The 17,740-nt window shown below is 44.1% G+C and overlaps 2 protein-coding genes across 2 annotated transcripts in view; one reads left to right on the top strand and one right to left on the bottom strand.

Moving 5' to 3' along the window:
* The window catches only part of LOC121860945 (leucine-rich repeat neuronal protein 1-like), a 79,760-nt gene that overhangs the window by 18,473 nt on the left and 43,547 nt on the right, over positions 1 to 17,740 (bottom strand). The gene's annotated exons all lie outside the window — the stretch shown is intronic.
* LOC121863432 (nuclear pore complex-interacting protein family member B12-like) lies at positions 7,447 to 8,400 on the top strand. Its single transcript, XM_042362095.1, has one exon. It carries the CDS (start codon positions 7,447 to 7,449, stop codon positions 8,398 to 8,400), a length of 954 nt encoding a protein of 317 aa, XP_042218029.1.

Raw genomic sequence — 17,740 nt, 5'->3', positions numbered from 1 at the left:
AGACAGTCGACATCTCATCCAGGCTGTAACGAAACTTCTGGGCTGCTGCTTTTGTTCGGAGATCACCTCCGCGAGTCTGGCGTAGAAACATCTTGCACTTGGGCCCATCCCACCAGAGGTTGTGAACACTAGAGGAGTGAAGCTGCCTTGATCAACGTTCTGAATTCTCTCCCCATATTCCCTTATCTTGTCGTTCTCGTTCCTCCTGTGTGCAGCATCGAGAGCTAAGTTATGGTGACATGCGGCCATGGGATCAAAAATCCTGATGTCGAAGAAGGCTCTCTGTCTTCGCGTCCAGAATCCACGAGCACTGATGTCAACACGGGCTTCGTTGGATGTGTTTGAAGTCCTATGTTGGAAATTCTCACTGTCCGATGGAAGGGGGGTCAGTTCTACCCTGACATCACGACAGATTTCCTTCAACATATTTGCCGTGAGATCCCTTACTTCGTCATGCCTCATGCATATGAAGCCCCCTTTCTTGCACACCATAGCGTGATCGACGTCATAGGAAGAGCCACACACGCATTGGGAGGGCAAACCTTTTACTGGCCTACCGTAACTTAGAGCAATGGCATCTGTAAATTCTTGCTTATTGAGACTGAAACCATTTGCCCTTTCGGTAACGTAGTTAACCAGTTCGAGGCGCCCACCTCCTGCGCTATAGCTACCTTTTTTCTTCAAATTCTCTGGTACTTGCTTCTTCAGTTGCTGCAACTTATCACTTTGGTCGTTCTGTCGTAATGGACCTTCGAATCTTGTTTACTTCACTGGTATCCACCTCACCTGTTTCGTTCAGAGCTATTATGTGGTCAGTGAGGGTTGCCGTGAGCTTAACTGAGTTTTGATGTTCTGTGGCAGCAAACTCCTCTGGATTGGTCAATCCCATTCCTCCCAGTCTCGGTGGTAGTGCATGTGGCTCTGTGTTAGCAATATCAGACAGGGCTTGGATTTCCCTAACCCACTCATTCACCTTTCCTGTTACGTACTCGGTCTTGAAGTCCGTCGTGCCGATTACTGCGCCTATGTGTCTTTGGCCATCCTTTGTTAATTTGTCCTCACTTACACCGAACACCTCCATTGCCCGTTCATTATGTTCTGGCTTCACAATGAGGAAGGACTTGCTGGCGTTTGGGTGGTACCCTATTTGTGGACCTCGTGATGTTATCAGGTCCCACCACTTTTTGATGTCCTCCACTTTTCCTGCTTCTGTAAGGTCATCAGCATATGCCACTTGCTTGACCTCGGTTGTTTCAAATTTTATTGTGTGTTGGAGCACTGATAGACCTATTGCGTACATTGCCATTGCAAAAGGGTCCCCCTACGTTGTTCCCTCAGTTTACTGTATGATGGTATCCCCTCTTAGAGCCTTGTTGTTTACTCTATAGAGGTCTGATGGATTCCTATAGATGTTTTCAACATACATTGCAAAGCTTGGACACTTGATCTTGATGTTGTGCAGTGCGGCCTTGCGGTTAAGTATGTTGAATGCGTTTGAAGCATCCACTAGGAGAACGGCCTCACAATCACGCTGCTCAAATATCTTTCTCGTGGCGTGAATGGCCGCCTCCCCACCAGCCTGGTGGCCAGCACAAACTTGCAGGTTCCCTGCCGCTGCTCTGACATCATCCTTTACCACCTCCATTATGCATTTTCCGATGATCCGCCTCAGCACTTCCCCCACCCCTATAGGCCTACATCCTAGATTATTATCCAGGGGACTGAGGCGGCAGGCCGTCAGAGCATGGAGGTGTTAGCAGCACCAGGTTGCTAGCTTTCTTGCAAGGGCGGCAATGGCAGTGCAGAGATCACTTGCTACGGGGCCAAACTTGTTAGTGCTGAGGATGACTCTCCAGCCGTTTGCATCCAGGCCTGAAGGGCCAGCCCCTCCCCGAGTTTTCAGTGCCTTTTTCCACACCATCCCTCCTGTTATTTTCTCGAACAGGACAGCATTTGGTGGGATATAGTCACCTGGAACCTGATGCCTTCCTCTTCACTTGCAGGGAGATGTTTTTCCTTTAGTTGTTTTAATGTCTCTCTGTTTGTTGGCAGAACACCACCGGAGGATTCCTCTGTGAGAGATCTTATTGCCATAGACACTTTTCCCACACGCATTTTGTTGCCAAACTTTCTTACAACGTCATCGGTGTTTTGCTTTCCGTCTCCTATAAATTTTAGTCTCTCCTGCAGTGTTCTTGCTTCACATAAGGGCCCCATTCTGCCACATTGTCAATCTTCTCTTCAATGCTGCCACATTTTCTTTGTGCCTAGTCCCTGTGTGTGTCCTCTGACAGAATAGATGTGGTATTATTGCCAGTATTTGAAGAACTAAAGGGGCAAGGAAACAGTCCTGAGTGTACTCGGTTATGAGGCGAGTCATCTCCCGAATCATTTCTTTGGTGGCCGCACACTTGGGTGGTTACTACTACTACTACTACTACCACTACTACTACTACTACTACTTTTTTTTAAACGTGGCCTCCAGCCTCCCCACAGCCACACCTTCGCCACCATTTATTTATTTACCTTAATATTAAATATCCTAATACATAGCAACTTTCCTATCTGTGTTAAATTAGTTGAGCCGCAGATCGATGCGGCATTCAGTGACTGTAGCCTCATAGTCTGATATCTGCAGCAGTTGACGGGTAGGGGCAGAAGCTCTCGTTCCCTGAGGGCAGAGCAAAGCCGACCGAAGGAGAGAAGGACAGTCGACATCTCATCCAGGCTGTGACATAACTTCTGGGCTGCTACTACTACTACTACTGCTACTTCTACTACTACTACTTAAAAATATAATAATAATGCCCTAGCCTAATCTACAGTATGCTAGTAAAACCTAGGCTCTCTGCACAATAGCAATAAAAGGCTTGTGTGTGTGGGAGGGGGTTGGTTAATATACCGTTAGTTTCGAGGCCCTGTGTGTGTGTGTGTCATCAGAGGTTACTTACTTTCTTAGATTACACAGGTTAGATATTTTTTCTGCCTTATCATTATATTTAAAGAAAGCATTTTCGTTGATATTTCAATTGGATTAGATATCGTCGACCCCGGGTTTATATTACTGAATGTTGGATCTGAACGTGATTATTATTATTATTATTATTATTATTATTATTATTAGTGGTAGTAGTAGTAGTAGTAGTAGTAGTAGTAGTAGTAGTAGTAGCAGTAGTAGTAGTAGTATAAAGGGATTGCTTGCGACATTCCAGGTATTCGCCGTAACATATTAAAGAGTTGTTGTTCCGTGTTAATTTTGAGGGTTTGTGAGGAGAGACGTGAAGTATTCCAGGAACTGTGTAAAGGCAAGAACTGGTGTAGAAGGTATGTGTTTGAAGGTGTCTCCTGTATAGCCACTGGGGTATTATTATTATTATTATTATTATTATTATTATTATTATTATTATTATTATTATTATTATTATTATTTTTGGTGTTGTTGTTGTTTTTCTTTTTGTTATTATTATTGTTGTTGTTGCTGCTGTTAATATTTACATTCTTGTTATTATCATTAATCATAATGATAAATATCAAGTGAGAGAAAGCATTTATGTGATAATTAATCATAGTGTGTGTTAGCTCAGTGGACCCTGTAGTGTAGCTCCAGGGAAGGAAAGAAAACGAAACGCAAATACTTCACACAAGTAGTTCAATACATTAATGACAGAAAAATACAGTTTTTGAGAATATTAAGAAAAAAGGCATGCACCAACGTCCGCGGTACATAGGTTATCATGGGTCAGTGATGTAAGGTTGCCAATGATGACCCACTATCCTCGTCAGGTCCTCGCCCCGGCTCACTTGTTTACTGATAATAATGAATCACGTGTGACCAGTCCTGTGAGAGTGGCTACTACAGGCCTGTCGACCTCTTTGGGACAGTGGGGATACAGTGCGCTGCATACTGAACTTTGGGTACACAAGGAGGCAGTGTTCCCGCCTGTGTACTCGCCTGCCTTCACCTCAGCTGTAAAGTTAGGTACACGTCAGCAGCTGGGTGGACTTGGGGTTCCTTGGGCGCATGTTACAGGAATTACCCAAGGTTTTACCCAAACAGAGGGAGGACCTATGGGGCAGGGGTAAGATTTGCCGATTTCCAAGCAAGTGATAAATTATCTTGTTTAATTATTGTACTGAAGACTCCACGTATCTGGCGTGGTAAAATAATACTGTTTGCTGTAAGTATTTCCTCTGCCATTGTGGGTTTTTTTCACACTTTTCTTCACGTTATGGTGACTCCAGCCGTTAATAAATTTCATAAAACTTTTTTTTTTTTTTAGCCAGATTGTAAACGTCACTCGCCGTACAAGGAGCCGCTACCTGTTGATCGTTACTATCACGGGTACAACTTGCGGTCCACCGATGATACAAACGTTAAAATATAAATAAGTCTCTCATAACCTGTGATTCTAATTATTGGTTCAGTGAAGTTGATGGTGAAAGCAACTTACTGGTGTCTTGTGACTTATATAAGTTTGAGATGTTCATTATACGTGCAACTAGTTTTAGAAGGAAGATAAAAAAATAAGTAGAATAATAATAATAATAATAATAATAATAATAATAATAATAATAATAATAATAATAATAATAACGAGGAGAGGAAGATCTACTTTTTATAATATATGGCTGTTCAGTATTTTGAAAAAGAAGAAAATAAAGACGAAGAGAATACAAGAAGAGAAGAGAAGACAGGAAGGGAGAATAAGAATTGTGGTCACAGGTTGGGGGACACCAGAGGGATGAGAGAGACGCCACCACCAGGAGTGAAGGAAAAATTCTCCCCCGAAGTTTCAAACTCTAAGACAACTAATGTGGGGCGGGATTCTCAGAGACCCTTGGGAAATGTGTGTGTCCGTCGTAGGTGAAGATGTTAACATTAATCTAATTAACTTAAACTGTAGAAAAAAAATTATATATCACAAATTTACATCTGAATCACGTTGTCACTCTACTTTTAACTTGGTAGAGAATAATATAAAAGACATTCCCCCGTTTTAATTCTATTCTCTCCAGCTGGTACTAAGTGAACATGTCTCGTTAAGGCAGAGTAGCACTTCTTTTTTAATGTTAACTTAGGATATATATTTGTTTGTACGGTACAATAAGTTAAAACAGAATCAGTTCCATCCTGACGTCTTCGCTTACGAGGAATATTCAGTTATTCGCCTCAGGAGCCTGTGTGAGTCCTGTCCCTTTCTCATGGAAAGTAACTTTAGGAGTCGAATGAAACTTAAGGAATTTATAGATGATATTAAAGGGATAACTTCTGCACTTGGCCGTATATTTAACTTGTGCCATTCCCCCTTGATGCACACTGCTGTTGGCTGCGAGGGGAGGATGAAGGTGGGGTGGTGAGAGGGGAGGGTGAAGGTGGGTTGAGAGAGTAAGGAGGTGAGGCTGGGCAGGAGAGGGTGAGGGTGGGTGGGTAAGTGTTATGTGAGGGTGAGGGTGGGAAGGAGGGCGCTTGACGACTTACTGAATAAATGGTGTTGGACAATTTAATTACCCCGAGTTAAGAAGAAAAATATACAAAACGAAGAAGGGAAGGACATGTTGACTTAATCTGATCACTTAAGACCATGGAAAAACTCGAGCAGTTGTAGAAAACGAGAAATGAATATGTGTAAGTTGAAGACAATGGTAAGTGATATCTGTAACTGTTTAAGAAGACGGTAAAGTGAATATTTATAGCTGTTGTCGATACCAAAGTCAAGTATTACCCATACCAATAAGATTCACAGTTAACATGTACGGTTTTTTACGTTAGTTAAGTAATTATCCCCTACCACCTGTTTTATCTACGTCCTGTGTACCTCCATAACAAGGGGAATTGTTGATATTGAGTAGGACTGAATATTTTAGGGTCTATGTGTGGTTATTGGTATTGGCAGAGAGTACATTTTGACCCACCATGAGTACCAGATACCCTAATACTCGAGCCACTTTGGGGGTACTAAAAGAAACGCAATATTGTCAGCAGTTGATAAAGAGAAAAGAGAAAAGTGAATATTGGTTGGTGATGGTAGACAGCAGCGGGTCTTCATGGCGGGTTGATAGCCCACTAAAACACTGGTTATGGCCACCCCAGTTTTCTCAACACTCAATAAAGCCCAAAGTAAAAAGTGGATGCATCGTTTGGGAGGGGAGAGGGGGTGGGCTGGGATGGTAGGGGGAAGGGAGAGGTTTTGAGGGTGAGAGGGAGGAGGGAAACTGGGGAGGAGGGATGGAAGGGTGAGGTTGAGGTTGAGAGAAGGGAAGGAGTGGGGTGTGTTGGAGGGAGAGGGTTGATGGGGGACTTGGATGGGGGAGGTTGATGGAGGGAGACTGGGATGGAGGAGGGAATAGAGGGTTGAGGTGAGAGAGGGAGGGAGGAAAAGAGGGGTTGAGGACGGTGGGAGGGAAGAAGAAGGATGAGAGGCAGACGAAGGTGGGAAAAGAGGGCGAGAAGGTGAGAGGACTGAGAGTGAGGTATCAGGGATATAGGGGGTGATGAGGAGAGGGAGGTAGGGGAGGGTGAAGGAGGGAGGGAGGTAGGGAGGGTGAGAGGGAGGTAGGGAGGGTGAGAGGGAGAGGTAGGGAGGGTGAAAGAGAAAGGAGAGTGGAGATGGAGAGTGAGAACCGCTATTAGGAGAGAGACATGATGTAAACACTGCCTCACACACGTAACAGTAATAGTCAAAGCGCAAACGTTGGTTCATTTAATCACAAGGCATTAAGTTAATTGTTGTGGGGTGGTGGTGATGATGGTGGTAGTGGTGTTGGTGAAGGTGGTGGTGGTGGAGGGGATGAAGGTGATGGTGGAGGTGGTGGTGAGGTGGGGGTGAAGGTGGGGGCAGAGGTAGGGGTGATAGTGGTGGAGGTGGCGGTGAAAGTGGGTGTTGGAAGTGATGGTGTAAGGTGGTGGTGAAGGTGTGGTGGTGGTGGTGGGGGTGAAGGTGGTGGTGGAGGTGGTGGTAATGGGATTGAGAGGAGGTGGGGGTGGGAATTAGAGAGTGGTGGTAGGGGTGGAAGGAGGTGGAGGTAATGGTAGGGGGTGAAGGTGGTGGTGGTGGGGGTGAAGGTGGTGGTGGAGGTGGTGGTAATGGGATTGAAGGAGGTGGGGGTGAGGTGAAAGTGGTGGTAGGGGTGGAGGAGGTGGAGGTAATGGTAGGGGTGAAGGTGGTGGTGGTGGTGAGGGTGTTGGTGTTGGTGAAGGTAGTGGTGGTGGTCAAGGCGGTGCTACCCAACACACCTCGGTCTGTTAACCACCAACACCTCACTAAGTTGTGCAAACACTCGTAATAGACACCAGACGCCCGGTCCCCTGAAACCTTCCCACGCCACCCCCACCTTCCTTGAACCTTCCAATGACAATTATCCCTACCCTGGAATTTCTTACACCCTTCTGATTCTTGAAGGACCCTTTCAATGCCTTACTGCACCTTCTTAGTTATTCCTAGGTTGATGTCTTCCCCAAATCCCAGAGTCCGCCTTGTCTTTATGGGCCATATTGGTCCTTCCCACACCTCTAGAGTTCTTATTGGTTCTCCCCACACCTCCAGAGTTCATTTTGGCCTTTTCCACACCTCTAGAGTTCCTATTGACCCTTCCCACACCTCCAGAGTTCCTATTGGCCCTTCCCACACCTCCAGAGTTCCTATTGGCCCTTCCCACACCTCCAGAGTTCATTTTGGCCTTTTCCACACCTCTAGAGTTCCTATTGGCCTTTTCCACACCTCCAGAGTTCCTATTGGCCCTTCCCACACCTCCAGAGTTCCTTGGTCTTTCCCACCTCCAGAGTTCCTATTGGTCAGCACACCTCCAGAGTTCTTATTGGATCCCACACCTCCAGAGTTCCTATTGGCCCTTTCCACCCCTACAGATTTCTTATTGGTTCTTCCCACACACCTCAAGTTCCCTATTGGTCTTCCCACACCTCCAGAGTTCCTATTGGCCCTTCCCACCCCTCCAGATTTCTTATTGGTTCTTCCCACACCTCCAGAGTTTCTATTGGTCCTTCCCACGCCTCCAGAGTTCTTATTGGTTCTTCCCACACCTCCAGAGTTCCTATTGGTCCTTTCCACCCCTCCAGAGTTCCTATTGGTCCTCCCCACACCTCCAGAGTTCTTATTGGTTCTTCTCACACCTCCAGAGTTCCTATTGGTTCTTCCCACCCCTCCAGAGTTCCTCCAGAGGTTCCAATTGGTCCTTCCCTCACCTCCACCGTCTTGCTGGATCTTCCCATATCTCACTAAGATGTCCTTAATATTCCTACACATAGTCCCAGTTGAGCTTCCCACGGCTTCGGGAGCCGCTCTGAATCTCCTCTCGTCACTTAGAATCCCCAGGGACCTTCTCACACCTTCTGGAGTCCCTGTAGCCCTTCACAATGCGAGGACTCCTGTGATAATATATTAAGACACATGTAGGGACCAATAAACAGTAATATTTTCCCCATTGTAATAAACCCGTGACACTACACTACACCTACAAATTATTAAGTATCTTGTAGAATTTGCCAGGTAAAATTGCGAGTGCGAGACCTACAGGAGGTGGGCTCGCTGGATCCTCGGTTGACTGTACCACTGACGAAGAATAATATTAGTTTTGTACCGTAGTAATCTAGTAACGATTCAGTCTATTATTTACTTCCTTTAAATATTTTGCACGAGTGAAATAGCTAATAAGTATTATTTTTATTCAAACGAGATATATTTCACACTATAACTAAACGGAAGTAAACCGCAGAACATTATTAAATGCCACTCAACACGCATAATGTTTCTAGAAGCCAACCAGATAACAGTATTATTCGGCACTCAACAAGCATAATGTTCTTAAAGTGGTGTTAGGATATGGTGGTGTACAGACATCACTTTCGTTAAGCACTCGGACCTACCAACAACAGTACATAATATAAGCCATTATGTAGTAATTATTGACTAAGAGGTGGAGTGATGGGGCTTACTGCACTGTACATGAGGTAATTGAACACTTCTCCCCGTCATCCTCCTCTCACCACATGCCTCCTCCTCCTTCCTCTCACCACATGCCTCCTCCTCCTCCTTCCTCTCACCACATGCCTCCTCCTCCTCCTCTCACCACATGCATCCTCTTCCCTCCTCTCACCACATGCCTCCTCCTCCTTCCTTCCTCCCACACCACATGCCTCCTCCTCCTTCCTCTCACCACATGCCTCCTCCTCCTTCCTCTCACCACATGCCTCCTCCTCCTTCTTCCTCTCACCATGCCTCCTCCTCCTTCCCTCACCACATGCCTCCTCTTCCTCCTCTCACCATGCATCCTCTTCCTCCTCTCACCACATGCCTCCTCCTCCTTCCTCTCACCACCACATGCCTCCTCCTCCTTCCTCTCACCACATGCCTACTCCTTCTTCCTCTCACCACATGCCTCCCTCCTCCTTCCCTCTCACCATATGCCTCCTACTCCTTCCTCTCACACATGCCTCCCCTCCTCCTCCTTCCTCTCCCACATGCCTCCTCTCCTCCTTCCCCTCACCACATGCCTCCTCCTCCTCCTTCCCCTCACCACATGCCTCCTCCTCCTCCTTCCTCACCACATGCATCCTCCTACTCCTTCCTGTTCCTGTTCCTCCTCCTCCTCCTCCCTCTACTGCTGTATTGAATTATCTTGGTGATATAAATGGTGCCTTGTTGGGCCCTCCACACGCTACCTGGCTCAGTACAGGGATATGGTGGGGTAATATTGTGGTCTCTCTCTCTCTCTCTCTCTCTCTCTCTCTCTCTCTCTCACACTGAATATTTTAATTTTTCAGTGAAATATATAACTGGCTCACGCACACACACACACACACACACACACACACACACACACACACACACACACACACACACACACACACACGTCACTTACATAACTAACCAGTTTACGGCCCCACTAACTGTCAGGTATCATGAGGTAAAGACTGTCCGCCATTCTCCTGAAGCTACTATGCGATTAATTTTCCTGGTAACTGGGGATGTCAGGGCACACCTAACTGGCTAGATTAAGGGGTAGTTCAATGAATGACTGTCAAGATGGCGCCGAAATTGTGCTGAGACTGTGAATATGGAGGTGTCAGGACGCACCGATAGAGACCTTGACTTTACCTAAGAGATAAAAATTGACACCGAAATTGGCATCATAATTAACTCTTAGAGACTCTTACCTTTATTAAATACGATCACTTGGTATACTCTCTCTCTCTCTCTCTCTCTCTCTCTCTCTCTCTCTCTCTCTCTCTCTCTCTCTCTCTCTCTCTCTCTTTGTCTCTCTCTCTGTCAACGGTATTGTCCAAGGCGGTGAGTGTGTGACCTGTGGTGTAATGTTCAGCATTCTCGCCTCGCAAGCGAGTGGACCCGGGTTCGTTCCCCGGGCAGGTTGAAACTACGGGCAAGTTTAATTATGTCATTTTCCTCTGTCTTCGCAGCAGTAATTGGGGACCTGGATGTTAATCGATTTGCGGATCGTATTCCGGGGTAATGGTTAGCCAGTGCAGTTGGTGAGTTGTCCGGTCTTCTCGGACACTGGGTCATGCAGCTCGTTAACTTGGGGTGTGGTTGTTGTGTTGGCGACAACTTCTCCACCTTAAACAAATTCACGCCTAAGTGGCCCTTGGGCCGGCCTTCCTCGTTACAAGAGGGGCAACCATTATTATTATTATGTCGTGTATACCGCCAGGTGGAGGTTGATTACAGTACGGTCGATCTGAGCTGATAAGAGTGCTGGAAGTGGGTGATGAAGGCCCTGTCCGCTGGGATTCGACACCTCGTCCTTAGGTTATGTATTGATAATGTCCACCCCACCTCCCCACTTGGCATTTCCTGTTCCTGTTGTGTTTTCTACATATTCTACTCTTTACTTTTATATGTATTTCCTCTTTCGAACCATATTATTATCGTCTGTTCTCCTATTTCCTTCGTTCTGTCTCGTGTATTATCTCTTTGTCTCCCTATTTCCTTTTTTAGAATTTCTATATATTTTTCCCCTTCCGCGTGTTGTTGTTTACATCGTTAATCAAATAGTATGTCTTTTGTTGTATCGCGTCTATCCTCATTCCTCTCTTTCTCTCTCTGTTTTCTCTCCGTCCTTCGTATCTTCTCTTTCGCCTCTCATCACCACCGTCATTATTACCCACTTCGTTATTTCCTCCTTTCGTAATTTCGGTCGTATTTCCATTCTCTCGGTTTTATTATTATGACTCTTCCGGATTTCCTGTTTCGTATATGACGCGGCAGTGATGGACTTGTGGCCTGTTTTATCTCTCTCTCTCTCTCTCTTCCCACAATTACACTTTTATCAGCCTCTCTCCTATACCCTCTCTTCCGCGCGCCCCTCTGATTTACAGCGTCATATATCTGTGTTTACATTCATGTCGACCTTTCTCTCCACATTCTCTCTTCCCCCTCTCATTTATCACTTTTCCCTCCCTCCCTCTTCCCTTCCCTCTCTCCCTCCCTCCCTTCTCTCCCTTTCTCCACCCCTCCCTCCCTCCCTCCACCCCTCTTCTCCCTTTCTCCTATCCGTCCTCTCTCCTTCCCTCCCCCCTCCCCTCCCTCTCTCCCTCCCTCACTTTTCCGAGAATCTCTACCACTAGCCATGAACTACAGTATGTAAATGTGAAGCATAAGTTCGTAGAATAGTGAACGGAATAGGTGAAATGCTCGGGCCACCTGACGATTAGACACCCCCACCTTATTTCACCTAATGATTAAACACCCTAACGCTCTCTGGTGGGGTACGGGTTATGTTAGGTGAGCTTTGGTTAGGTTAGGGTAGTTTGAGTTTACGTTATGCTAATTTAGGTTAACGTTTGGGTAGTAAGATCAGGGTAGAGTAGGCTAGATTAGGTTAGATTAGGCTAGGTTAGGTCAGGTCAGGTTAGGTTAGTTTAGGTTAGGTTAGATCATGTCAGGAAATATTAACGTTAGGATGGTTAGGTTAGGTCAGGAAAGATTAACGTTAGGATGGTTAGGTTAGGTCAGGAAATATTAACGTTAGGATGGTTAGATCATGTCAGGAAATATTAACGTTAGGATGGTTAGATCATGTCAGGAAATATTAACGTTAGGATGGTTAGATCATGTCAGGAAATATTAACGTTAGGATGGTTAGGTTAGGTCAGGAAAGATTAACGTTAGGATGGTTAGGTTAGGTTAGGTTAGGTTAGGTCAGGTCAGGTCAGGTCAGGAAAGATTAACGTTAGGATGGTTAGGTTAGGTCAGGAAATATTAACGTTAGGATGGTTAGGTTAGGTCAGGTTAGGTTAGGTTAGGTTAGGTTAGATTAGGTTAGGTTAGGTCAGGAAAGATTAACGTTAGGATGGTTAATCTTAAGGTGAAATAAGCTTAAAGGCTAATCCTTAATGTGATATAATCTCAATGCTCCTGTGCACATTTACCAGGACAAACCCTTATACCTGCTAGTCTTGTGGTGATGGTTAAGAGTTCAAAGGTCATGGTGAGCAGTGTGTGTGTGTGTGTGTGTGTGTGTGTGTGTGTGTGTGTGTGTGAGACTATTTTAACCTGATTAACCCCTCCAGCTGTTACTTCAAAAGGTCATGACTGCAGCGGGTTTTCATTTAATCCTTCTGTAATGTCTGTTTGTATGTATATATGTATGTATATATGTATGTATATATGTATGTATATATGTATGTATGCAGATATACAACTTTACTACATCTCTCGACAGCGGAAGGAGCTACATTGTTCAAACTTGGTGAATAAAAATGTAACTGGACAACTGCCTTTTCGGAGCTGGTGGTAAGTTGGGGGGTTAGGTTAGGTTAGGTTAGGTTGGAGTTTACGTTACATTTCACGTTAGGTTAGGTTATGTTAGGTTAGGTTAAGGTTAGGTTAGGTTAGGTTTTGGTTGTGAGGGAGATCAGAGGGTTGGGTTATGGTGTGAGAGGTTAGGTTAGGTTTTGGTTATGGGAGGAGGGGGTTTAGGTAAAAGGTTAGGTTAGGGAGAGGGGTTAAGTTAGGGGGGAGAGGGGAGGGGTTGGATAAAGGTTAGGTTAGGTTAGGTTTTGGTTATGGGAGGGAAGAGGCTAGGTTATAGGGGAAGGGGAGGGGTTAGGGGGGAGAGGGTAGGGGTTGGATAAAGATTAGGTTAGGTTAGGTTGTGATGGGAGGGGAGGGGTTAAGGAGGTCATAGGTTAAGGTCAGAATTGATATTAAAAAAAAGTTATGTTCCTGGCTTTTGTTAACTATAAGACCTTCTTTATCATTCCTCATTATTATCTGTTATCCAGTGTTCCTTATCGCCTTCTTTTCATCGCCCCCTCCTCCTCTTCCTTACTGATCCAAGATTCAGTAAAGGTTTGTATTCTCTCTCTCTCTCTCTCTCTCTCTCTCTCTCTCTCTCTCTCTCTCTCTCTCTCTCTCTCTCTCTCTCTCTCTCTCCCCCCACTCTTCCTTTCCCTCCTACCATCGATCGCCTCTTTGCTCTCCTTCTATCCCTCTCATTTATTACCTTCCCTTCCTCCCTCTTCTGAAATTTAGTACCATTTTTATCAACTTTTACCCTTCTCTTCTCTATTACTTTTCCGGTTATCCATTGTCCCCTTCCCCTGTCATTCTTCACCTCTCTCTCTCTCTCTCTCTCTCCCTCTTTTTCGTTATTTTGTTCATTTGTCTATTATCTTTTCCTTCTTCTAGTTATCTTTTTGTTTTCCTTCTTTTCCCTTTTGGGTTTTTTCAGTTTTCCTCTTGTCACTTTCTTTTATTCTTTACTTTCCTTCCTTCCTTCCTTCCTTCCTTCCTTCCTTCCTTCCTTCCTCATGAACCGAGAATCAGAGCAAGTTATCACCAATTCTCTCTCTCTCTCTCTCTTCTTCTTTATTCTCCATCTGTTTGTCTTATTTATTCGTTCTCCTCCTCCTCCACCACCACTTCTCACCCTACCTCCTTTAATTCTCCTCTTTTTTTGTTTTACTCACTCTTCTTTACTCTCTTCTTTCGTTACGTGTTCTCTTCTCCTTTTCCCTTACGCACTTTTATTCATTTCTTCACATTTATCCAATTTTTTTACAACATCCACTCGTCCACCTCTCTCTCTCTCTCTCTCTCTCTCTCTCTCTCCACTGTTTTCGTTTCCCCCTCATTTATCCATATTTCTTCTCTCCCTCCCCTTTATCCAACCCTCCTCTTCGCACTCTATACGTACCACTTCATCCTTTTACCCTCCGTTTATCCACATTTCACCTCTTCCCCTCCTTTATACCTGCTTCCCTAGTGCTGTTTCGTTTGTTTTGTCGTTGTTCTGGATCAATTCGCCAGCTGGTGCTGCAGGCGATATACAGTCACAGTGTGTGTGTGTGTGTGTGTGTGTGTGTGTGTGTGTGTGTGTGTGTGTGTGTGTGTGTGTGTGTGTGTGTGTGTGTGTGTGTGTCTCAGTTATTTAAACGTATGACTGCAGGAAGTTTTGTCACGGTGTGTGCTCTCTCTCTCTCTCTCTCTCTCTCTCTCTCTCTCTCTCTCTCTCTCTCTCTCTCTCTCTCTCTCTCTCTCTCTCTCTCTCTCTCTCTCTCTCTCTCTCTCTCTCTCGTGTCTTATGGTCTATACAGAAGGTCTTACTCGCTCTCGTTCTCTGATATCAGGAACTTTATGGCTCAGAGATAACTTTAATTCTTGTGAAATATTTGCCCGTCTCTCAGTTACATAGACGCGCGCGCATACACACACGCTCACATATACAATCATACATACATGAACACACATACATAATAATAATAATAATAATGGTTGCCCCTCGTGTAACGAGGATGGCCGGCCCAAGGGCCACCTAGGCGTGAATTTGTTTGAGGTGTAGAAGCTGTCGCCAACACAACAACCACACCCTGAGTTAACAAGCTGCATGACCCAGTGTCCGAGAAGACCGGACAACTCACCAACTGCAATGGCTAACCATTACCCCGGAATACGATCCGCAAATCGATTAACATCCAGGTCCCCAATTACTGCTGCGTAGACAGAGGAAAATTACATAATTAAACTTGCCCATAGTTTCACCCTGCCCGGGAATCAAACCCGGGTCCGCTCGCTTGCGAGGAGAGCATGCTGACCATTGCACCACAGGGCTCTCCACATAAACACATACTCACACGCACACATATACACTACACACACATTTTTATTTTATTTTATTTTATTTTAATTGTATGTATTCAAATATATTTGTGTGTATTAATACCGGTATCTATGTATTTAATTAAGTAAATGGCTCTTAAACATAAATTGGTTTTGATATATTCTGATCATTTTAGAGTTACTGGTATGGGAACACGATCAGGCAACCCATTTTTTCTCTCCTGATGACTAAACACCCTAACGGTACCTTAACCTAACCTAACCTAACCTAACCTAACGGTACCTTAACCTAACCTAACCTAACCTAACATGTCAAACAGGGAGGTCCTACCGCCTGGGAAGATATTGGAAGCATAATGTGTTGTCTAATGGTAGACCCTGCTGCCATATGGCATCACAAAAATTGTGACCAAGTCCCAGGTTGCTCATCTGACTTTCTGCCTCATTTACACACAATTACAGGGTCTCAACACAACATATATACTGTATATCGTTTCTCACTCTTGATATATTTTTTTATTTTTTTATTTATTTATTATTATTATTATTGTATTTTTATTTTTAGTATAATTTTTATTATATTATTATTATTATTATTATTATTATTATTATTATTATTATTATTATTATTATTATTATTATAATAATATTTTCGCCCCCCAGGCCCTGATGTGTGTTAGTGACCTGTGCCCGGATGGGCTAATACCCGTATTAAAAAATAAAAATAAAAATAAAATAAGTGAATAAACTAAAAATAATAACCTCCTGGTACCTTAACCTAACCTAACCTAACCTAATCATCAGGTGATAAGCTTGGGTGTCTTATCTTCACTTAATTCCAGATGAAACTTGAAATATCTACCATAAACAGTTAATTTAATTTTATATATACTTTTTCGGTTTATTGTGAATGTGCTGTAAATTATTCAGTGACATCATTCAGCGGCTTAGGGATATTCAGTGACGTCATCCAGAGGCTTAGGATTTTTCCGTGACGTCATCCATAGACTTAGGGATATTTACAGAGCTCCCACTTTTGGGAAAATGTTCCTAGATCGGGAAATTTGGGTGGATTTAGGGAAAATCTAGGTTAGGGAAATGGCAATTTTGTGGGAAATTGCGGGAAATATGATTATTATTAAAGGACCTACGCTTATTATTCCAAAGACTACAAAGTTTAACAGTGGTTAGTGAATTAAATACTTATTACAAAAGATTGTTTTTTTTTTCATAAGAAAGGTTTAAGGCTTCATTTGAGCCATTTATCTTAAGCAGTACAGTTCAACATTATAAGAAATTTACTGCCTTCTAGTGCGTGTATCAGAGAGAGAGAGAGAGAGAGAGAGAGTTTTTATGCATAAAGGTTTATACAAAAAACTAATATAATGCATAATAATAATAATAATAATAATAATAATAATAATAATAATAATAATAATAAAATAATATTTATGAGAATTTTTTTTTAAGAAATATTTTTCATTCTCGGGAAATTTTCACGTTACTTTGGGGAATTCAAGGTTTTGCGTTATGGGAGCCCTGGATATTCAGTGACGTCATCCAGCCGTTTAGGGATATTCAGTGACGTCATCCATTCTGTAGATACAACACGGCACTATTTCAGGCTCGTAATATAGATTTTCCAAATATTTCAGGTTTGTGAAATATGTATGTAACTGTTGCGTTGAGTCATAGAGAAAACTTCCTCTCTCTTATGTTGTAACACAAACAGTCATGAGAAGAGGGGTTGTTATAGAGTGGGAGGGAGGGGAGAGAGAGGGAGGGAGAAGGGCTGAGAGGGAGGGAGGGAGGGAGGGGGAGAGAGAGGGAGGAGGAGGGAGAAGATAGGGAAAAGGACAGAGGGATGGGGAAGGGGAAGAGGAAGAGGGAAGGAAGGAAGAAGGAAGGAAGGAAGGAAGGGAAGGAGGGAGGAGGGAGGGATGAGAGGAATGAGGGAGTCAGGAGGAGGGGGAGGGGGAAGGGGAGAAGGGGAATAAGGGAAGATGAGAGAAAAGGAGAGGGAAGGAGGGAGAGAGAGGGGTTCATAATACCATAGGGGACGGCGAGTAAATAAAAATAAGCTCAATAAATAAGATATTTGAAAGGGGTCTCAGGTAGTTGCAATAAGGTGGTGTAAGGAGTTGTTGAGGGTGACAGATGTTATAATGAGGGTGGTGTAAGAGGTTGTTGGTGACAGATGGTATAATGAGGTGGTGTAAGGTTGTTGGGGGTGAGCAGATGGTGTAATGGTGGTGTAAGGAGTTGTTGAGGTGACAGATGGTGTAATGAGGGTGGTGTAAGGAGTTGTTGGGGTGACAGATGGTGTAATGAGGGTGGTGTAAGGAGTTGTTGAGGTGACAGATGGTGTAATAAGGTGGTGTAAGGAGTTGTAGGGTGATGACAGATGGGGTGTAATGAGGTGGTGTAAGGAGTTGTTGAGGGTGACAGATGGTATAATGAGGTAGTTGTAAGGAGTTGTTGAGGTGACAGGTGGTGCAATAAGGTGGTGTAAGGAGTTGTTGAGGTGACAGATGGTATAATGAGGTGGTGTAAGGAGTTGTTGAGGTGACAGATGGTGTAATGAGGTGGTGTAAGGAGTTGTTGAGGTGACAGATGGTGTAATGAGGTGGTGTAAGGAGTTGTTG

Source organism: Homarus americanus, unplaced genomic scaffold, assembly GCF_018991925.1.
Source record: "Homarus americanus isolate GMGI-L3 unplaced genomic scaffold, GMGI_Hamer_2.0 scaffold40248, whole genome shotgun sequence".
Classification (NCBI taxonomy): domain Eukaryota; kingdom Metazoa; phylum Arthropoda; class Malacostraca; order Decapoda; family Nephropidae; genus Homarus; species Homarus americanus.
The sequence above is the reverse complement of the archived record's forward strand: the minus strand, read 5'-3'. Positions and strand labels throughout refer to the sequence as shown.